This window comes from Thunnus thynnus, chromosome 17 (assembly GCF_963924715.1).
Source record: "Thunnus thynnus chromosome 17, fThuThy2.1, whole genome shotgun sequence".
In the NCBI taxonomy this organism is placed as follows: Eukaryota; Metazoa; Chordata; class Actinopteri; order Scombriformes; family Scombridae; genus Thunnus; species Thunnus thynnus.
This window is the reverse complement of record NC_089533.1, coordinates 4,321,853-4,345,379: the sequence shown is the minus strand read 5'-3', so window position 1 is coordinate 4,345,379 and position 23,527 is coordinate 4,321,853. Positions and strand designations below refer to the sequence as shown.

The following is a 23,527-nucleotide window of genomic DNA, read 5'->3' as shown; positions in this document are numbered from 1 at the left end:
ATGGCTTCCATTTGTATGCCTCACATAAAAACTACAATTCCCAAAGAGGTGGAGCTTCTACCACCAGGGTGTGCACAGGTGTGTTGCATGTTGTCGATGATTAGAATGGGATTAGTTGTTTTTACCTGCCTGTTCATTATTGAATCATTTCTGCTCCGTTGAAGGTCTGATAGACTGAAAGCTCAAAATAGAGTGAAATACTGCGTAGATCTAAGTATGCAGAAATCTATTTTTATCAATTATGAATATAAAGTAATGAAACAGACAGTAAACGAATACAGTGCAGCTGTTTCAAACGCTTGTTGTTTCGCTGCTGCATCTCATTGGCTCGTTTTTGGCGGTTTGTCAAGAGCTTCGAGGAGATGCCGTTTTTTGTTTCTCGTCATTGTGAACGCAGCACCAACCTCAGGTAATCAGCCGGAAGCAGACGGGTTACTGCGAGGCAATAATAGTGCCGCAGCTGCTAAGTACATATCATATGTGTATCATGGGATTAAAGTAAAAAAATATATATAATTACCATAGTTTAAAAAATGTTTTTTCCATATGTTGTCATGCATGAAAAGACTCAAAATGAACACTGTAAGTGGACTAATTGATTACTATAAGCAAATTATTTAAAGTGTGTTGTACAGGTGGTGTTCCTCCCTGGCTGGCATCTTTGCCTGCTGCACCTCCTCCGGTGCACATGGGGTCAGCTGCAGGGTCATCAGCTGGAGCTACCATTCACTGATGTTTCACCCAGTACATCTTCCAGTGGGGGAGGTCAGTGGCCAGTTGGGGACGTCTCCCCGCCATCCCCTGCAGCCGCCACTATTGGGGTGTTGAGCCCCAAAAACTGTCCCTTGAATAGGAATAATTCTGTCCTGAGCTTTTTTGATCCATATAACTGTAACTTACTGATCACAGTAAGCAGTTTCCACTGAAACTTCGATCATGTTTTCAGTCTCCAGAGAGTTGTTCCTTGTGCTTTGTGCCACATTGTAAATTTCTCAGTACAAAGTCCAAAGAGGTTGTGATATGTAGCATAACAAGCTAGTGAAGCTGTAAACAGAACCGCATTCCTGCACATGCTCAGTAGCATCTGACCTACACAGGTCTACTCTCCAGAGACTGAAAATGTTATTTGTGTTTGGAGCCGTTTCTAAACAAACTAATGTTTGTTTAGGAACTAACTAATTAATCATTACTCTTTGTAATGAAGGAACATATCACCCAGGCCCTATTGACCTGTTAGGGGACCCCAGTGTAAGCAGTTGTTGTGGGTCCATGTTGGTCTCATTTCACTTTCACATAACAGTCACAACTGCAATCTCAATGCACAACTGGTAACATCTATTTTAACACAGTACGAGTCTGACTTGAATGCTGTCAGCTTAACATAAAGGCTGCAGCAGCACAAGGTAAAACATGCAGGGAAAGAGAGAAAAGTGCATCTTGTTGCACCTTCTAACATAAAAAAAACCCCTCTTATATCCTCAGTAACGATCAGACCTCATGCCCTTCCTGTATTTTCAACTGTCATTCATGCCAATTGTTAAATAAGTGAATATCCAGTGAAACGCAACAGGATTCTCTCTCTAATAACATTAAACTGAAGTGAAACCGTATGAATCATTAGTTAAGGCTTCAACAAAGCAGCAAAATAAGTTTTACTGTTGGTGATGCAGCCTGTGAACGAACAAAATCAGTCTTGTTACTTGCTCTTATAACATTTTTAACTCACCTTTCTCCCTGTTTTATGCAACAGGTGTCAAATATAACAGGAGCATTATCTCTTTCTGTAAAGCTCCTGTCATGTCTGAATGAAGCCATAAAGCCATCACTGTAACAGCTTCATGAAGCCGGTAATGTTATATAGTCCATGTCTGAAAAGGACTCTAACGTCCAGTATGTTTTGTCATTATTTGGCAGACGCTTCAATCCAAAGCAAGCCTTCAAACTTGATAAAAAACAAGAGCGAGATGTCATTGAAAATTTAAAGTGCTTCCCTCCCAAATCATATTTTAAAAGTCATTTTGTATAATTTTGAAGCTAAAAAGTTCAGCCTTCAAAATCCCTCAACAGCAAACGCATCACAGTGTTTACACTTTAATTTACACTATTTATTCCCACCCTTATGCTGAGGGATTTCACCCTGTTGCATAACGCTGATTATCTCACGCAAACAAATGTGAACTGGGATTTTGGTTTGTCGTCCACTTCCCATAGCATGCTCAGCTGCTAGCTGGAATTCGAACCACTCCCATGACGAACACACAGTGACAGAGCATTCATTGTTTCGCTTTCTAACAAATCAGAAACATACTAATCATTAGTCAAGGATTTTATGTCACAGGATTTGATTTATCTAATCCTGGTTGTAACATTAAGGACAGATGGATGTGACTCGTTTGTGTTCATACGCTTCCATCATGCAAACAGAACTGTACGGCTGCAGTCTGTTCTACTGAGCAAAGACGAGGAAAATAGTCATTAAAAATGTGGCTCTATATCATGTAGGAGTAGATGGAGTTTATAATTTAAACCTTTACATAAAATGTATCATACATATAAGACTATTGCTTTAAACAGCAGCATCCAACAAGATGCTGCAGTCCTCCAGACGTTCTTGCAGAGTTAAAAATGTTGATTTTTATTTGATTTAAATCAAATTTCCTTTAATTTAATGTCATTTTGTGTTCTTTTAGTCTTTCATTATTTGAGTCTGTATTTCTTACTGAGCGTTTTCTGGCTTCAGTGCATGTTCTTTTTCTCTCACTGTTTCTAATGCTCATATGTGCAAAGTAACTAAATACATATATTCAAGTACTGCACTAATGTAGGCTACAGTAAGTAGTATTCCATTTTTTATTTACATTTGTGAAACTTTAAAAAAAATACTCTGTCTTCCCTTGTTTCCTGTCATCTCTCTACTACTTTTTAGAATAAAATATGTTTTATTCTGCTTCATTTGACAGCTGATGTTTTTGTATATTGAGATTTTACATTTAAAACATCTGACACAATGATAAAATATGATGCAAGGCTACAGTTTGAACTACATCTGCACCACCTACAACTAATACTGGCGCTAATACTAATACTATTACTATTACTAATACTATTACTAATACTATAGCTGGAAGAAGTACTCAGATCCTTTAAGTGAGGGCTTAGGTAAAGGATCCTAGTTATTGTTATTAGTATGGCTTTGGATCAGTTTGACATTTTGACCATCTTCACTTTCCTGCTTGCAAAGTTAGATATAATCAGTATTTCTTGAGATGTAGTTGTACATATTATTTTTAAGCTCACTATCATTACTTATTTTCATACTTTGAAACAGAAATTATCATCACATTGAATTTGTGATGTCTAATCAGACACGTCAGCTGTGTATCTTTTATTTTTCATTATTTTGTCGCAATTATAGATATTTTTTATTTAATTAAGTCAGTTTTTTGTAGGACTTTTTATTCTTAATTTGGGGGGAGGTCCACTGTATAAGACTGAGTCTTCTTGACCTCTGCTCTAACATTGGCTCTGTGATCTGTGACGCATAGGTGATATTTTATGAGATTGTCTTTTGCTGAAAACTAAAAATGTATCAGAGTAAAGAACAGAACGTTTTCATCCAGAGTTGAGTGGAGGAGGAAATTCTTTAAAAGGGCAAACTTGACGTGAAGTTTATCAGCAGTGACGGAAGAGACATTTAGACCCTTTACTTAAGTTACAGTCTTTCAATTTCATTCAGCAGAAGCTTTTATCCAAAGTGTCATACATCTGAGAGTTGATACAACACAAGCAGGGATCTAGTCAGGACAGACAACATGAGTAATCGCCATAAAGCTGAGTTTGAGTCCAAATAGGATGTAGGTGCCAACAGGCGGTGCACAGAGGCAATGCATAGAAACAGACTTTTTTTAAGTTAATGTATACCAGACTGTAATATTACTCCATTAAAAGTAAATTAATTGAAAATATTACTCTAGTAATGGTACATAAATATTATTGGCAAAATGCTAAAATACAGTATCAAAAATAAAAGTACTCAATGCAGAAATTGGCCCATGTTATATTATATATAATATTAATACTGCAGTAGCATTTCTGCTGTGGTGAGTTGAGGTGGAGTTTATTTTAATGACTTTATTCAGTGTTGAGTAGTTTAATACAGTGGGGTCAAAGGGGAATCGTTTATTTGAACTATAATTGGATCCATAAGTAGAACAATGACAGGATGTATGACTGTTTTGTTCACTTTCTGTCATAAAAACTGGGACAAAATCTTATCAGAAGGAGGTCTGTGGTCTAATTTGTGTCAGTTAAGGGGTCCTTGATGTGAAAAAAGTTTGAGAATCACTGGTTTAAACTGTAAAAATGTATCAGATTTATGAGATATATTTTGTATGTAAAATCTTAGTCTGCAAAGTAACTGGTGACTTTATTGCAAATATAAATATAATGGAGCTAAAAGGGCAATTTAGGACAAATATAAGAAGTTTTTTTTTCCATCTCTGTGCAGTGTGAATATATACAGGACTTTGCATACGGTGATTCTGAGGTGTTTTATTGAGAAAGCTGTGACCGGAAGCTGGCTGTGTGACCGCCGCTGTGAGACAGCTGTGTGAGAGGAGCCGTCATGTCGCTGCAGTTTACAGATGAGGAGTTTCAGAGCGCGTGGGGGGAGCTGGACGAGCCGCAGCTGGAGGGAGGATGGGAGCTTTTCACCGAGACGATGGGAGTGAAAATCTACCGGCTTTTCGACAAGGTACACAAATAATAAAAAACTGCCGCTTTTGTAACAGGAAGACGGCTGCTACTGACTGAATGAATGAGCAGCGGCTTCCTCTACAGAGCGCCTGTCATCGCTGTTATCACCGATTTCCATTCCTTCTCCTCCCATAACCGTTTTGACATTATTATCTTCAGTTTAAATCTTTTATTGACAGCATTCACAAACACATGAGCAGTGTTGTCCTAGCGGCCAACATGGGAATTATCCGGAAACTGAGCGAGAGCTGCTGTTGTTTCTTGACTCATAAACCGGCTGTACCGGTCAAACCAAACTCCATTTAGAAATCGTTTAATTAAACGTTGCTTTGACTTTGTGTTCATATTCACAGCTTGTTGAACTTAATTGAATATATTTATGAATTCAGAAGGATCCACTCTTCAACTCGGCATACACCTCACAAGATACTACCTCAAGATACCTTTTTGAACTAAACTAGAACAAATCAAAATAAATCCAGTTTAAATAATATCAAATTTAAATATAATTAAAACTTTCCTGAAATAAAAATGCTGTTTGTGGGCAAGTTTTGAGCTGAATATTCCATTGGCTTCCATTAATTTTGACTGATGTTTAGTGATATAGAAGCATTAAAAAGGCAAACTATAAGGAAAATAAAGCACATAAAAGGAAGAATGAGTCCATTTCCATTTTTGGCGTTTATCCTGTCCCATGCCTTTCTAAAAATAGGAACAAGTGTAAAAAAAAAAAGGAAGTTCTGCAAATTTGAAGACACTTGTAAGCACATTTAGGAAATCTATAACAAAAAATATTAAGAACTTGGTATTGTACTTTTTTCTGCATTATTGCCAACAATCTTGTGTCTTAAATAAACCTTTTGAGTTTCTTAATTTCAATGAAGTTGGCACACTCAAAATATGTTCAAGACAGTCACCCAAATAAGTTTTCTCATATTTGTCTTTTTTTGGAATAAAGGGCTGGAGCTCTTCTTAAATCTCCAGAAAGTCCTTATCATACATGACTATATTCCCAAAAGGATGATGTTTTCAGTGATGTCTAAAGATGGTTTTGGTTTGACATCTTAAGGTCATGTTAGTTTCCCTGCCACTGCCCAGGAGAAAACCAAGTAACATTAAATGGCTGTTTTTGTGAATGGAGTTTGGTGGGACTTTCCTCTCTCTTTAAGTAGGCATAAATTTGGTAAAAAAAATCAATTACTGGAAGTTCAGTGTTTCAGCTTTTTACATTTAATTGTGCGAGAAGCATATTTATGCTTTTATCTGGCCCCTTTGAATCAAATCCAACACACTTCCTCACTCGCAGTGAGAGAGGGCGTAACGCAGACCGGCTCTAATCAGAGTTGTGTGGTTTGGGATTAGTTACATATGTGCTGTGGATGTGCTGTGTGGCCTGCATTTGGAAGAGAGAACTTAGCCTACATGTGCTGTTTTCAGGAAACTGGACTTTATGAGTATAAAGTCTTTGGTGTGCTCGCCACCTGCACTGCAGAGCTGTGTGCAGATGTCTACATGGACTTGGCCTATCGGAAACATTGGGATGGATATGTGAAAGGTAAAAAAAAAATAAACATTGTCCCTGCCATCCAGATCAACTGCCTAAGAATTAGTCCTCCTATTCACATTATTAATTTTCATGTCCCTTCTTTGATTTTCTCAACTTTAAATATGGCTCAACATACAAACATGGTTTCACACACTTAAATAACCCTTTTAATTCTCATATCCTATCCTTGTCTTCATGCACTTCTACAGTAACCAGCAGGTAACGTGTTGCAGCTCTAGTCTGTAGTCATATACTGTAGCTGCCTTGTATGCTAATACAAAAATCCACACTGAACCCTATGCTAACGCTTGAAATCTCAGGAGTAATATGTATGTGTTTTTTATGCAGCATTTTCCTCCAACGTAGTGGTGTCTATGGTGATAGCAGAATATTAAAGTAGTTTAATAGTGTCTCCTTGTTAGAGAATATAGACCATAATGTGGACTACACCAGAATTTTAGTTTAGTTCTTTTCCCTCATCAAGGCGGTAAGATTTATGTCCCGAAGTAAACTAGTAAGTAAGTAGTAAGTAAGGTAAGTAGTCAGTAAGTAGTAAGTAAGTAATAGGTAAGTAAAGTAGTAAGTAAATAGTAAGTTAGCAAGTACTAAGTAAGTAGCAAGTAAGTAAGTAATTTAGTAAGTAGTAAGCAGGTAAGTTAGGTAGTAAGTTAATTAGTCTTTCAGCAGGACATCTCAGACACTTTCCATTAAATATAATTGACAGTTGAGCAGATCTAGAAAGTATTTTTATAGTGTCTCCTTGTTAGAGAATATATAACATAATGTGGACTACACCAGAATTTTAGTTAAGTCATTTTTCCTCATCAAATTGGTAAGGTTTATGTCCTGAAGTAAGTAAGTTAGTTAGTAAGTAAGTAATTAAGTTAGTAAGTAAGTAAGTAATTAAGTTAGTAAGTAAGTAGTAAGTAACTTGGGTAAATAAGGTAGTAAGTAGTCAAGTTAGTAAGTCAGCAGGTAAGTTAGTAAATAAGTTAGTTGTTCAGGAGGACATCTCAGACACTTTCCTTTAAATATAAAGGACAGTTGAGCAGATTTGTGATTAACTGATTACATTTTGGTGTTGAGGCCAGTTTTTAATTTCTGACATTTGATTTTAGCCAAAGCCTTGTCTCTAAAAGCATTAATTATAATACAGTCCATTGGCTTAAAATTCTAAGGGCTTGTATACAGCGTCAAGGAAATATATTGATTGATAGGAATGGTGTAGAGAAATGCCAGATGTTTTATTTTTTCTCCTTGACCAGTGTGAACTACAGTTAAAACACTATTTAACGTAAAGGATACAAACAATATTGCTGTGATCTGGAAACAAATTATTCAAGAACAACCAGCTAAAAGGTGAAAAATAGCAGTTTATTTAGTTTTTTTTTTAAGGGTAACAGCTCATTTTTTAATGATAAAGTAAGCTTTGTAAAACTCAGTCGCACCCAGTGCTGGCAGTGAGTAAAGTACTGTGACACAAATAATAACACAGAACAGTTGATGAGATCTTTTGAAGTCTCACATGGTTTCTTCCTCCAGTTGTACAGTTTGTCAAATTTATTTGATATGGATAATGAGAAACTGCAATGAAACCACTGCAGCTCACTGCTGTAAGAGACTAACGTTGTTGATTAATGTCTTTATTTGCATATTTCCTGCTTTAATCAATGAGATGTGGAAAATATTTCCAGTGCATGCCTCAAACCTTTAGAGAATATCTCAGTATAAATATCCTCAGAGATCACAGACTAACCCACTTTTCATCGATCTACAGCTGATGTTTAGCTTTTTTATTAAATGTTTATGTCATTTTTATGCAGAGCTCTATGAGATGGAGTCTGATGGACAGAAGGCAATCTACTGGCAAGTGAAATACCCGTTCCCTCTGTCGAACAGAGACGTATCCTTCAAATCCAAACTTGTATTTACAGTCAGTAGACAGGCGAATGTCTTGAGCAAACAAAAATGGATTCTAACTGTTTTTCCCTTTGAACATCAGCAATTTTCTACAAGAGGATACTGTCACAGAGTGTCTTCCCTAACAGACCGCACCTCAGTATGTGTACGTGAGGGAGCGGAGAGATCTGGTTGTGGACAACAGGAAGATCTGGGTGATCCTGGCCAGAAGCTCCACAGGAACGGCGTGTGAAGAGAAGAGCGGTGTGCTGCGGGTGAAGGATTACAAGCAGAGTGTCGCCTTGGAGAGCGACGGCGCCTCTGGAACTAAAGGTAACACGTGATGAGACAAATACCACTATATGTGAGTGCATATAAAGTAATGCTGAAACCATCAGCTGATACTTTGATTGATCGAAAGTTAATGGTCAACAATTTTTAGATTTGATTGATCGTTTAAGTCATTCAAGCACAAATGCCGAACAGTCTCAGTTTCTCAAATATGTAAATTTAATGTATTTCAGTTGTGTTAAGTGAAACAAAAATTCACACAATCACAATATTAATTAGAATATTCTTCAGTTGTCAATATATATCATAATAAATATAGGCAAAATCACAAGGTAAACAAGTTGATTTCCAACTCAGTTATACATTACATCATAAAACAAAACCTTTTTTTTTTTACAATTTTTTCCAAATTATAAAATTAAACAACAGAATAACACGATGTTATCATTTCACAATATGACTACACTGTAACTCACAGGATGATATATTATATAATATAATATTAATATAATATTATTTATAATTACATTATATATTATATTATAATATTGAATTATCGCCCAGTTCAACATTTGCGTTTTGGTTCTTGGACAAATAAAGCAATTTGAAGATGTCCTCTTGAGCTTTTGTTTACATTTCATAGCTCAAAGTATAAATCAATAATTTGTAAAACTAATTGCTCATCTAATTGAAATTGAAAAACATGAAGAATGAACTTGTGCTTTGTTTCAGTTTTCATGAATTACTTCGACAACCCTGGCGGCATGATTCCTACCTGGCTGGTGAACTGGGCAGCTAAGGTGAGTGCTGCACTTTTGTTTTACTCATCTTCATGTCAGCAGGTTGACGTCCTATTTTTGCTGCCATAGACACTCACACTGCAGGTGTAAATCATTTCCAGTTTGACCAAAAATCATCTAACCTCTTAAAACCTGATTATCCTGCTAAGTAGCTTAAGGGCCTCTGGTCTTCCTGGTGCAGCGCTGCCAACTGCTCCTGACTAGTTACTGTAGAGTGAGTCACATGCAGAAAATATCCTTTCAGGGAGCACTAATCCACAACTTAACATGACTGGTTTGATTCCTATGAATCCAGATTTCACTAAGACATTACAAGCACAGATTTGAGTCTATGAGAAATATTTTATTCCAGATTTATAACTTCTAACTTTTGCATGATTTTGTGTAGAAAGAAGTGGGTTTAGTTTATGTGTTTATGTCAGCTCTCTTTGTCTGTAGATATTTCTTAGCAAAGTAGAGGATTTGTGTGACAGGAAAGAAAAACATAGACTGGGAGTATTAAAAAAACAACAACTCAGTGGCGGTAAAGGCATAAAATGGTGTTTTTTGCTGATGTAGTGTAAAATTTTTGTTGTTACTTAGCAGACACAAGTAACATAACTAATAACAAATCAGCCAAAGTAGAATTAAGGAAGTTAGAAATAAGAAAAAGGCAGTTGTAGTCAGAGGTCAAACTGATTTTACAGCATTTTTATGGTTTCAGATAAGCTCTGTGAATAACCTTGAAGTTAATCCCTTAGATAAGCGAATTTATTTGATACAAGGTTGAGGGTAGACGAAAATACTTTCCAAGTGGGCTGACACATTTTTTTTTTCAAAAAGAAGTTTATGTGTTCCAAGAAACAGAAGTTCAAGGAATATTTTGACATTCTGGGAAATGTTTCTTACTCACTTTAACCATAACCCACTTTCATATCTGTACGCTAAATATGAAACTACTGCCAGCAGCCAGTGAGTTACTTTTTCTTTAACGGCACTGTTTGTGTTCAGGGTTACAGGGTTGTTTTTCCATTGTTGGACAGCCTGATACAAGGTCAGTTTGTCAGGAAGAGATCACTCAAGACCAGCATAGACAAGAAGAACTAATGACAATATACAGATGACATGCACATTTGAAGAAGCCTGAGAGTGTCAGTGAAAGATTTGTTTTCAGTACTTTGAGGATAAAACATATTAAGAATAAAATTTATGACCAACAATTGGGAAAAGGGAATTCAAACCATTTCCCACCAGCATGTCATCGTCTTCAAAATGAACATATGTTCATTGTTGAAGTGCTCAAACAGACCATTGATAATGGGCTTTAAAGATGATGTTAAAAGGGTTCACTCGCAGGCCTCAGAGAGCCCTGTCCCTCTGCCTGCTTTATGGTTTTCCACCATTATTGTTAGCAGATGTGTTTTCAGGGTGATGTCAACAGTTCCTCTCTTCGGTGCCCCTCCTGGGTGGGTCCTCTTTGCACATCTGTCACATCATTGATAGAGATGATCCTTGTGTTTTTCTTTTTTTAACAGAGTGGGGTTCCAGGTTTCCTAACAGACATGCAGAAAGCCTGCAGCAATTACAGCAACTACTGCCAGAAGAAATGAATGCAACAGACAGGACACTAGCTCAGGCTAAAAGGCTCTGATAATCTGTATTTTTTTATTATTTTAGTTTTGGGATGTTTTATGATCAAATTGTAAGTGAATGTGGCATGATGTGGGCTGCTACTTCTTGTTGAAGCATGCTGTTGGCTCAGGCATGTGCATGACCGGCCGCCCTCATTAAAAGGCTGGTGTGAAATCAATTCTGTTCCATTGTGCTGTATGAACAAACACTGTATTGTCTTTTCTGTGCAATCACTGTAAACTCCAGGGTTTGGGGGGTGGGGGGAGCTTTTCTGGAATATTTTAAAAGGTAGATTTTATTAAAGACTCATTATTTTAGGCCTTACATGGTGAAACAATGATTAGTTTACATTACAGGTCCTATGACTATCCTCATGCCAGTTACTTCTTGTTTTAAAATTGTTTCCTGTAGATGTTAAATGTGGCCGATGCAGTGTTTGTTTCCACTGGATCCCTCAAATCCATTGTCCATTACAATTCACTTGAATTCTCTTGTTACAATGATGAGCAAATGACAAATCTTTACTTTCAGAGGAATGTTACCTCATAGATTTTTTTGTGTTTCCTTTTAAAGAGTCGATTACTTATGCAAATATTCATGTTTTAATCCTCTTTGCTGATTTATTATGGGTGCATATAGCCAAAAATACACTATCTGGGATACTATTGTATTGGACTCAGGCTATAATTTCTGTCAATCAGTTGATACAGATAATTATGGATTTGATTTGGTCATGAATAGCTTATTACTGTGTAATATTGCTGTGTCATTATAATTAATAAAACTTTAAGATTCAGTACTTTAAACTGTGTGTTTATTTTTGTCCAGTAGCCTATTCCAGCCCAGTCAACACCATCCACTGTTACACACTGATGCATAATGATTAGAGATAAGTAAAATGATTAGAGCTGCAACTAACAATTATTTTCATTATCAATCAATCGTTTGGTCTATAAAGTGTCCAAAAATGTTGATCACTGTTTCCCAAAGCCAACTTATTTTACTATCATAGAAGACTAAATAAACTAGAAACTAATTACATTAATGATTAATTGTGAAAAAATATTAGCAGATTAATCCATAATCAAAATAATCATTTGTTGCAGCCCTACTTGAAAAAACTGACCTTAAACCTTTGGACCATACAAAAATCCTTAGACATTTTTATAATTAACATCAATTTTTAAGTGCTGAATAAAATGATTGCTGCAGCCCAAAACATATCTAAAAACACTGAATATTCAAGATGAACATTAGACTTTGTATATCTTAAGAAAACTCTTCATTAATACTATAATATGTCAGTTACAGTTGACTTTTAGCACTTCAGCAACTCTTCTCAACAAATTGCCAGACCAGGAGGAGGTGCAGCTGTTGGACAATATGCAGGTTATACGTTATCATGGTCTAATAGAAATATTAAAGATGTAGTAAGACATTATGAATGTTTGTATGACAACTTTTTGTGATGTGAATGCCTCATTTAGTGTTAAAACCTAAACTTTAGCCAGCTAGCCTCCTAGCTTCTCTTCTTGTGACGTCTGTTTCTGTGTGTGACAAAATAGTCACAGAAAGAAACCCATTATGAGAAAATATACTGTGTGGTCAAGGCTAATGGAACAAAGGCTAGCTTGAAAAGTAGCTTCGACTTTATATCAGGGATTTAATTTCAAGAGGAACACAGCTGTGTAAAACCAGACTGCTAATGAGCCAGGCTAGCTGATTTATTACCTCAGTAAACACTTTCCTAATGAATTTATGGTCTCAATCGCTAGTTTCAGTCTTCTTCAATACAGCATGATGTTTATTTTGTAAATTATTGTCCCATTTAATTTAAATTTGACGATAAGGCAGGGTATGCTATAGGGCGTAGCTACGTTGTAATTGACAAGTCGTTACCACGGCAACAACGTTGGTATAGTAACGTAAACGTGGCGTAACCCCAGACGTAGCTGCTGCTATTTCAGTGTGTTTTCAGTTCATGGAAGTTAAATATGATATTTTAGTCGCCTAAAAAAGTCTTGTTCAGCGATTGGTTGTACTAAAAGACCCTCTAAGGAGTCCGAGGATCAGTTTTTCCAGTAAGTACATTTTGTTTGAATGGTTTTAAGCCCGTTTTTCGCTAACGAAAATTAGCATTAGCATTATCACAGTTAACCATAGTCTGTAAATGCACCGTACTAACCAAGTAGCAGCTAGCATTAGGGTCAGCTTCAAATGGTTACTTCTCATCACTTCTGGCTCCAAAAATCAAAGATGGCGACGTCAAAATGCCAAACCCCAGGCTTTAAAACCAGGTGGCGGTTGGTGACGTCACAGTGGCTACAACCGTTATTTTTATTCAGTCAGTTGAACTCACAGGTTAGTGAGGTTTACTAGCTAAGCATCCAGGCTACAATATTTTTATTTGCTAGGTTTTGACATGCAACTTTTGAATGTTTTCTGACAACTTGCTAAACTTTTTGGAAAATGTAACTAATTCTATGTAGGTTCTGGGCTGTTAGCCTGGACCAAGTCAGTTTCCCAAGTTGCGACTTTTATCAAATGTTAGCTGGACATAACAATATCTCCTTGCTAGATCTGTACAACTTATACCAAAATTAAATTTGTATTATCAGTTATATTTCATCTGTTAATGTTACTACAGCTGCAACTATTAGTGAATTAGTTGATCAACTGAAAATTAATCTGCAACTAATTTAATAAACGAAGAAACGTTTTAGTCAATTTTTAAGCAAAAATGCTAGACATTTGCTGGTTTCGGCCTCTCAAATGGGAAGATTTGATGCTTGAAAATGAAAGTAAATTTACTATTTTTGGGCTTTGGACAGTTGGTCAGACAAAACAACACATTTGAGGGCGTCACCTTCGACTGTGGGAATTATAATAGGCTTTTTTTACTATTTACTGACATTTTATAGACAAACCATTAATCGATTAGTTGAGAAAATAACTGGCAGATTAATTGATAATGAAAATAATTGTTAGTTGCAGCCCATTATCTTATATTTTAATTTACAAGAATGTGTTAATATGTTTGTAATGCTGTTGAGTTGGGGCCGCAGAGAAATAAGCTGAGTGACTATGAAGGAAATATTGCAAATAACCGTAATGAACTGAAAATGTTCATGTATTATGACATGACTGATGTTTGTTTTGGTGGCTTAAAGGACACCCTCGTCCCTTTGTGTGTACATTTACAACAGTTTTTTTTTGCATGATTATTGCTATTTAGAAGATAGTTACAAAATAAAAGTTGGATGCACTCAAGCCAGAATAAAAATTACATCAAGTTTATCTATTGAGAGGCTTATTTAAGTCTTTTCTCTGATGTGTGATTCTGGAGGAAAAGCCTGTCTGTTAAATGTAAAAGCTACAGTGTGAACATGTAGAGGAAATCAGGAGAAATATGTCTTCTTTTCACAACAGTCGATGATGCCGTATTTCTGCGTACATAAACAGCGTGCAGGAGCAGACGACTGGGTCCTGAGAAGGTTAGTGTCTAGTGCTGTTGCTTTGGCTGATGTTGCTGCAGCTGTGTGATAATCACACTGTTGTGTACTGTGGGAAATATTCAGGTTTGAAACTGATAATCACTTCCTATCACTGTACTCTGGTGTGACACCAAGGCCTAAAAATCGAGAATTGATACTGTATAAACATAGTTTCATTGGCATGTGCCAGTTCTTCCTAGCATCCCACTGCCCAAACGTATCTGAAAAATAGTTAAACATGCATTTTTTTCATTTGTTTTTGTAATTTTTGCTTAACTTACTTTGGCCTTCATAACTCGGTTACTTTGTTTTTAGTATTGTTTTATTTGTGTTCATAATATTGCATTACCCTGTTTGAAACACCTAATGGGATTCACCTGGTTAAATAAAAGGTAAATAAATTAAAAAAAAAACAAAACAAAAAAACAATCTGTTGCTATAAAAGTCTTTCCACCAGATTTTGGAGCCTGGCTGCAGGGATTTGTTTTCATTCAGCCACAGAAGCATTAGTGAGGTCGGCTTCTGATGTTGGGCGATAAGACTTGGCTCGCAGTCAGCGTTCTAATTAATCTCAAGGGTCTTGGATTGTTTTGAGTCAAGTTCCCTCAAATCTTTCATATCAAACTGTGAAAACCATTTCTTGATGGACCTGGCTTTCTGAACATTAGAATTATTGGTTGGTACAGGAAAGGGCGTTATTCCAGACTGTTCCCACAAAGTTTAAAGCACACTGCTGTTTAGTTTATTTCAGTTGTAGTAGCAACAAATCACTAATATTAGGAACAATAATTATTTATTATATTTTCAATTAATTGTTTGGTCTATTTAATGTCAGGAAAAATGTATTTTGCATGTTCAGAACAAGTTCTGGATCTTAATTTTCAAATTATGTAAACAGAAAAAAGCAGCATCCTCACATTGGAGAAGACAAAACCAAAGGTTTGTTTAATTTGCTTGACTGATTACTTTAATTTTCCTTTTTTTTTTTTTTTAGATTAGATTGTTCAGCCTTGTTTTTGCATTTATTTGATAGCAGACAGTATAAAGGCAGACAGGAAACAAGGGGAGAGAAAGGGGGACGCTGTGATTATGTGGTATTTACCATTCTCCTATCATGACTTTAATTATTAATTGATTACCAAAATAGTCGCCAATTATGGCAATAATCAGCTTTAATCTATAAAATGTTAATAGCGTTGCACTGTTCCCACAGCCCAAGGTGAAGTCCTTAAATGTCTTGTTTTGTGTGACCAACAGCCCAAAACCCCAAAGACAAATTGTTGACCCATTAATTTTGAGTCATCAATTAATCATCAGATGTAAACCTAAATTTAGCCACAGCGTTCCACAGATAAGTAGACTATTGATCACAATATTTAATCACACTGCATTCAGCCATTAGAGGTAATTTTTAATAAAAGTCCTGATATTAAAATTTAAGCCCGTTTCTTTCCTCTGAGGAATTCTCAGTGGAAATAATGAATTACAGGGTCATTTCCTTGTTGCCCTTATAATCCTCCTGATTACTCTTCTACCACAGAGTTTAGAGTGAAACCAGGCCAGAGACCTTTATCCCACAATCACACCCTCCCGCTCCTCCCTTCGTTTTTTTTTTTTTTCCTCTGCTGACCAGTCGTGAAACTAGAGTGTTGGCCCAGATGTTTCCTGAGGTAAGAAGATGGTCCTAGTTTCCTATGAGGTCACTGCGCTGGTGGAGTAGCGATCATTTCGGTGGGATTCTCCCCCCCCCACTACCATCTATCTGCTGTCAGGGAGCGACTGGATATCTGCACTGACTCCATTCTTGAAGTTTATTTTAAAATCTAAATATTGTATTTCAATTGAACATATGTTTAACTGGAGTTGTATCGAAGCTTTACAGAGAAAAAAAAGCTACAAAAGTGAAAGTAAGAGTGATAAAAACAGTAATAACAGTCTTTCAATACAGTTTAAAAGACCAGCAAGAATACAGTATGTATGAAGGTACTTCATACATACTGTATCTTGAGGATCTTGAGGTAGATCTTGAGGACAGACCAGTTGTGGATCTTTATGGTCTGTAGCACAACATATAAACATTTTATATGGTCCGATATGAGGATCAACACCTGTATGTTTTGGTTCAAAGATGATGATTATTATAAAGACTTGGTATAGTATTATATTGCACACACAAAAACAATATTTCACACTGGGGAGATATCAATAAGGTATATGCTTTTTTTGTAATAGGATAACAGATATTCATAAAGATTAAAAAATAAATGATAAATTGAATAGAAACTGTTTGTATACAGTACTGTTTTACAAAACTAGAGGGTTTTCTTTTAAAAATCTGTTACACACGCAATTACTGCAATTTAACTTACTGTAAACTAAATTACAGTAGGTTGACTGTCTTTATAGTTACAGTAGCAATATTGTAACTGTAAAATGAAGTAATTATACATAATACAATGATACTGTACTTAAAATCACAGTAAGGAAAGTAAGGTTTGGACATCCTGAAAAGAGATAATTTGGTTTTTAGGTCAGTCAGAGACAGTTTTCTTTTTCAGGAAGCGGTATGCTCATGAATGAATGGCTGTGAAGTTTGTTTTAAATGTCCACTGACATTTAACTGACACTTTCAAGACTAAGCTGCTCTACAGGAAGATACATTCACAATTTACCATCTCCGTCTCACAGCTCAAACAGATCTCTGATGTTTTTACTCCCTCTGCTGGTTGAAGTTCTGTATCGACTGTTTGGAGTCTTTATGTGCAATCTGTGCACATCAATCCTGAAGTCTCCACTGCTCCCTTTTATAAATCAGTTAACAGATTCACATTTTTATCGTTTTGTTATGAAACATTGCTTTCAACACAGTGCTGGAATATCTGGGAACATTAGCAAAATTTATTACATTTCTAAATTCTGAGAGTTGAAGAGATCCAAACATGGCGGTCACACTCGTAGCCTCGAGACAGTGATTTGTTTACAGAGCCAACTTTTTAACAGTTCAGATGTTTCATTATTGACTTTACAATATTTACAGCCAGTAATATATAGTTATATATGTGCATTCTGTTACAAAGAATTTATGTTTAATCACATAAAGAAATCTGATTCAAGTCTGATTTATGGGTCAAATATGCTTTTGATGATCCACCAGTAAAATAGTGAATGTTATAATATTTGCGTAAAAAACACAGTATCAAAAAGAAGTTGAACAAAACATTAAAAAAGGTCTTAATATGTGTATCAATAGGATATTGAACAATAAATAGCAAAGTTGGATACTAGTCAGAAATAAGACAGTTTGCTTTAAAAAAAAGGGGAAACATGTGATGATGTTGGGTGATGCAAATAAAATTTAGAAATTACACAAAAAGTCATGAAAGTGTTTATAAAAATTAATTTTTTTCACTATATAAGGACATCTATGTGATTTCACCTCTTTACACTGGTGATATTTGTTGTCAAGGGAAATCTTCCAAATGAAGTGAAACATGTAAAGTATAAAATGGCTAAAACAGACAATTATGTTGCTCAGACTTTTAGCTAAATGTTCAAAAATAAAACACACTTAACTGAACTTTTCTCCAGTACACATACATGTCTGAGTATTGATCCGGTTTCTTTAGATAGAGTCCGTTGATCGGTCATGTGACTTACTGTACGACATGTAGATTACTACATGTTAAATGTTCAAAACCTGTTATTAAGATATATTTTGTCTTAATGTTGTTTAAACTGCTCTGCTCCTGAAATTGTCACGTTAAACTTTATTAGAAAGTTTTACTCTGAAAACCATAAAATTTATTTGTCTACTTGTAGTAATTTTTAGTACTTCAGTAATTACTTTTGTCTAAAATGAAAACTCATTGTTGTAATTTAACTTTCTAGGCAAACAGTAAGTTAGTGATTAATGTAACAATACAGAAAGTCACTTCTCTCTCTCCGGTGGGTTAGGAGTCAGAACTTCTCTTCGGTTTTTGATGTTAATTATCCGACTGATTTGATCTGAAATGGCGAGATTTAGTTTCAACAAAGTTCTCATCCGTTTGTTTGGGAATAACATTGGTAGCAGTGACAAAAATCAGACGCTTAGATCTCACTTTAATGCAACATTTTATCCCCTGGAATGTCTTGGGTGAATAATATTCAGTCCTGGAGTCTTTCCACTGCCAGTCTTTTCACGAATGGAAGACAAATATATTTCTTGGCTGGCCATTGTGTTTCAGAGTGAGGTTCTTTTGATTGGTAATATACAGGGCTAATTAGTTTAAGAAAGTGATATAGTTTTTCTGCTGGACTGCTGCTCCCCCTTAACGTCAGCTCAGATTTCCCAGGTGCCTTGCTGTCTGCCAGAGGTAACAAAATAATGGCTCTGCTTGGAAGCCTATTTTTCAACGTCGTTTTTTATTTTTTTTGTGATTTTTAATAGATTACTATTATAGATATTTGTGTACTCAAGGGAATCCTTGATCCTGAGTAGGCTTTTTATGTGTTTTCTTATTTTTCTGCACTCTGCTTTGCAAAGCAGCAATATTTTGACGAAGGCCTTCTAGCTCTAATGTACATGCAGATTCACATGAGCTCATATAACCTCTGCTTTGGATTGTTTCTTTTTTAATATACAGTGCAGATTACACATTTATATGCCTGAACATTATTTCCTATGATGTCAGGACACTCTGATGGCTGACTTTCTTACATCTAAGCCACAAGTGTCATTACATCTGTTAAAATCTCAAGTAATACAGTGTTTTTGTCATTGATTATTATAGATTAGGTCTTGGTGATATGATCTTAAGTCTGTGTTATAGTCACATGTATACATTTATATCTAAGAATAAGTATTTTAGGCTGCAACTATAATGAGTATTTTCATCATCGATTACTCTGACGATTCTTTTTTTGATTAATAGATTAGTTGTTTGATCAAAAAATAGAAAAATGACAACGTGACAGTCAAAAATCTTGTTTTGTCCCAACCAACAACCCTAAAGATATTCAGTTTACTGTCATAGAAGACTAAAGAAACAAGAAACTATTCATGTTTGAGGAGCTGGAATTAGAGAATTTGGACATTATTTTCTTAAAAAATGACTCAAAAGTATTGATCCATTATCAAAATAGATGGGGACTGATTCTTATTGATTCTGTCGATGAATTGTTGCAGCTCTAAAGTGTTTTTTAATACATCAGTACATGACATTTCTTGTCTTGTCCTGTCTTACTTTTTATGCTTTTCCTTTTCAGTACGACTGATGATTTCTGGACCGGACTTTCAGCATTATGACTGTATGACTGGTGATTTCTGGACCGGACTTTCAGCATTATGACTATATGACTGATGATTTCTGGACTGGACTTTCAGCATTATGACTGTATGACTGATGATTTCTGGACTGGACTTTCAGCATTATGACTGTATGACTGGTGATTTCTGGACTGGACTTTCAGCATTATGACTGTATGACTGGTGATTTCTGCACTGGACTTTCAGCATTATGACTGTATGACTGGTGGGTTGGTTGTTATAGCTATTCTCAGTTTAATTCTATAGGTTGCATATGAATTTATTCAACTGCAATGGGAGTAAATTTAGGCTGGTAAGACATTCACAGTGTCTGTAATTTGATCCATTCTGTCTGTCCTCCATCCCTTCCCTGATAAACAGACTGAATTGCCATTTAATTGAATGTAATTTTGTTATTTCAGTAAGTAAACTCAATACAACCTGTGCAGCTGCACTGATCTCATCCATCCTCGTTCATGATTAATTGACAGTTAATTAATTAACCGTTGTGTCGTGAGAAGTGTTTTTAGAAAGTCTAAGTTCAGTGTTTTTATTTGTGCTACAAAACTTCTTTAAAAAAGGTTAACACATAACAGCCTGTCTATGGATACATAATGAATGTAATAAAAAGTAATTTCAACTGTAAAGTGAAAAAAAAACTTGGACTGATAACAGCTAATAATGATCTGATGTCAGCCTAATATTCACCTTCAGGCTACAGGAGTGACATAATGCAGTTTTCATTGCAGTCAACCGTCGTACAACTCGGTGTCAACATTACTAACTTTAGCAAAGCTGCATTTCTCCTGCCAGTCTTCTGCTGAGTAAATCAAACACTGAAACATTCTGAGGTAATTCAGCCTTCAGTGAATGATAATTCATCAAAGCTTAAGTGCTTATTCAGATGACTGATTTCCTATGAAAGAGGGAGTTGTCTTCAGGCGTTGTAATTTAGATGTGATCTATGTGTGCATTTAGAAAACTACAAGGAAGGTCATGGGATTTTTTTTTTATACCATTGGCCTTTAACAGAACTATATGTTTAACGTCTCTCAGTACATTAAACAATGAAGTACATTATTTTTTAGTAATATCCAGCTGTGCTTCTCTTTTGTAATTGCCATTTCAAACAATTTTAGATGATTAGAAAAACTTTTTTTTTCTATTTTAGAGACATTCCTGCCATCTTTCTTGCACAGTCTCTTCTCTAGAACCAGTACTTTATCCCTTGTTAATGAATTTTCTCTTTACAAGCACACAATATACTGTCTCAGTTGCTTTCCTGCAACCACCAGGAGGGCAGGCTCGGGCTTTTGACACTGTACATTCTGGATGAGGGTCTGCTTTATTGTCCTACAACTCAACAAAATCCAGACAAACAGACATTCCTGTGCTGCTGCAGTGAGACATTGATCAAATCACTATTTTACGATCATGAAGTCGTCTGGTAAAGCACAGCTGACAGAGAAGGTTGGAGGCCACAGAAAGTTTTTTTTTTCTTCTTAAATGTACTGCTGGACTTGCGTCCTCACTGTATACACTCTGGAGACCTTTTTCTAAAGGTTTTGTGTGTGTGAAAACAGCCGGCTTAGTGTGGATGGAGAGGGCCAAAACAGAGAGATAATTATGGCTTTTTGTGCACATAATCTTAAGCAAATGCGACTATGACGTGTTAAAAGCTGCTTTGTCAGAGGACATTTGGAGATCTGAATCAGATTTAAAAGACAGGTATTTTGACTCTATGAAACATATAATTTTCTATCTTGTGAAGTTGGTTCCTTACATTATGTAGTTTTCTGTACGAGGCTATTAGACTCCATGTGAAAGCGAGCGTTACAACAATATCTGTTAGTGGTTTCCAAAGAATAGCGAACGGGAGATACACTGCAATTAAGACCTCCTCCTCTTTACAGTACACTGACAGTAAATGCATCCTAAATTTAAAAGACTTAACTCTGCTGCTTGTCTGTGCTAGTATGGATTTGATTGCATAACAGTAATGCTCATGAGCTGTTTTCCTAGTTGTTTTTTTTTTGTTTTGTTTTTTTGCATTCATTAAAAATAATTGTGTTTTCTACTGAGCAGACCACAGACTGGCACCTCCTCTGAGTCGCAGCTCCTCTCTGGGCCAACATAAGCCCTGCATACCAAGGAGGGGACTACTTTGTGTTTACTTCTCCATACCGGCACAGACTGAGGGTCCTCTCCTTTTTCTTCTGTGGTTTCTGGCAGCCAGCGCCAGATTCCTCCATGTCTATCACTGCAATCAGCAGGCCAGACCCGCAGTCAGCCAAGCAGCTTGAAACAAAGCAGCATGAACGGCAGAACATAAAGTAGGTGAAGCATTTCTTTTTTGGATACTGAGAGGTGGAATCTGTGTTTTCTCTCTCGGTTTCATTTTGCCGTTCTTTGTCACCCACAGGACAGTTTTTCTCTTCCTTCATAAGCCAAAGTGCGGCATGCACTGTTTCCTCCTCAGAAGAGGCACTCAGAGCTGCATAACTTCTCTTTCACTATGTTGCAATACCCTAAACACCATCTTGGAAGCGGTGGTACATTTTCTCCAAGATCTGTCGGTACACTGAGTGTCTGATTTATTGTGATTGCTGATCGGCTCCTGAACCGAACCATTATTCTTACTAAATGAAACTCCCAGGATCCCACACCTCACATTATGTCATTACCCCCTTTGCTCAAACACACAGGCAGCTGTGGCTCAAGAGGTAGAGCCGGTTGTCCACTAATCAGAATGTCAGAGGTTTGATCCTCCAGTCCACATGTTGAAACGTCCTTGGGCAAGATCCTGAACTCCAAATTGCTCCCAAAGGTTGTGCCATCGCCGTGTGTGAATGTTGGCATGTAGTGCAAAATGCTTTGAGTGGTTGGAAGACTAGAAAGGCGCTATATAAATACAGCCCATTTACCTACACATACAGTAAAGGCAAAGTATGTGCTGATATGCTAAGTGTTTTATTTAAATGGCAGAAGGTGTAAAGCATCCAGAAAATAAGGGTGTTGGTTGAAAATGCATGTAATGCAGAGACATGTTTACTGAGGAATGATAAACAGCATGATTTGCACTGGCACCATCCAAAGTGCTTTTCTTGGAGCACTTTACCTTTACCCTCTGTGATTATTTGGATTAGGCTAAATTATACTAATACTGTACCACTCAAGAAGTAGAAATACTAGACCTGCAATAAGAGTAACAGTAGAAGTTTTTGTCTTTGAAATATTGAACAAGCTTTCGACCTGTGACTGGTGTTGGAGAAGTATTAGGCCTACAATTCAAATTAGAGTTTAAAAGGCAGGTTTTAGTGTATTAGACAGTTCCTACACTGCAACTACTTCAACTATTAATTAAAGCCACGTATATTCAGAATCAGAATCTGCTTGTCGGGCGGTTGAATAGCCTCAGAAACCACATCTGTCCAATGTCGTTGGGTAATTTTACGAAACCAACGATCCAACATTCACACCCATTGGCCGGCTGGTCTGAGGCAACAAAGGAGACAGAGTTTTAACTTCTCTCTCCAGTTCTCTTTTATCGTTCTTGACACAATTATTTCTGTCAGTCTTCATGTTAACAACTGAGTGCAACTCTATGAACGTCCTCCGGGAGAGACCGTCTGAAAATACGCCCTGTTATCCCTGTATTTTAACGATATCACGTCTCCCCCCTCTACGATGGTCACCATTTCACTCCACCTCTGAGTGTGACTGTTCGGAACAGCTAGAAACACTTCTGATTGACGTTGTAGGCTGTTATAGATGAATAAGACAATCCTCATGAAAATTGGTCCGGCTTTTGTGTTGCTGAGTGCTTCTTCTGTGATAAAAGCAC

General features: G+C 36.4%; 1 protein-coding gene across 1 annotated transcript; it reads left to right on the top strand.

Moving 5' to 3' along the window:
- Positions 1-150: 150 nt before the first annotated feature.
- Positions 151-11,708, top strand: pctp (phosphatidylcholine transfer protein). The gene is made up of 7 exons (XM_067615579.1): positions 151-409; positions 4,508-4,753; positions 6,193-6,310; positions 8,125-8,204; positions 8,362-8,533; positions 9,224-9,291; positions 10,806-11,708. The coding sequence occupies exons 2-7, from the start codon at positions 4,625-4,627 to the stop codon at positions 10,878-10,880; spliced, it is 642 nt and encodes a 213-aa protein (XP_067471680.1). The 5' UTR covers positions 151-409; positions 4,508-4,624; the 3' UTR covers positions 10,881-11,708.
- The last annotated feature ends 11,819 nt before the right edge of the window (positions 11,709-23,527 follow it).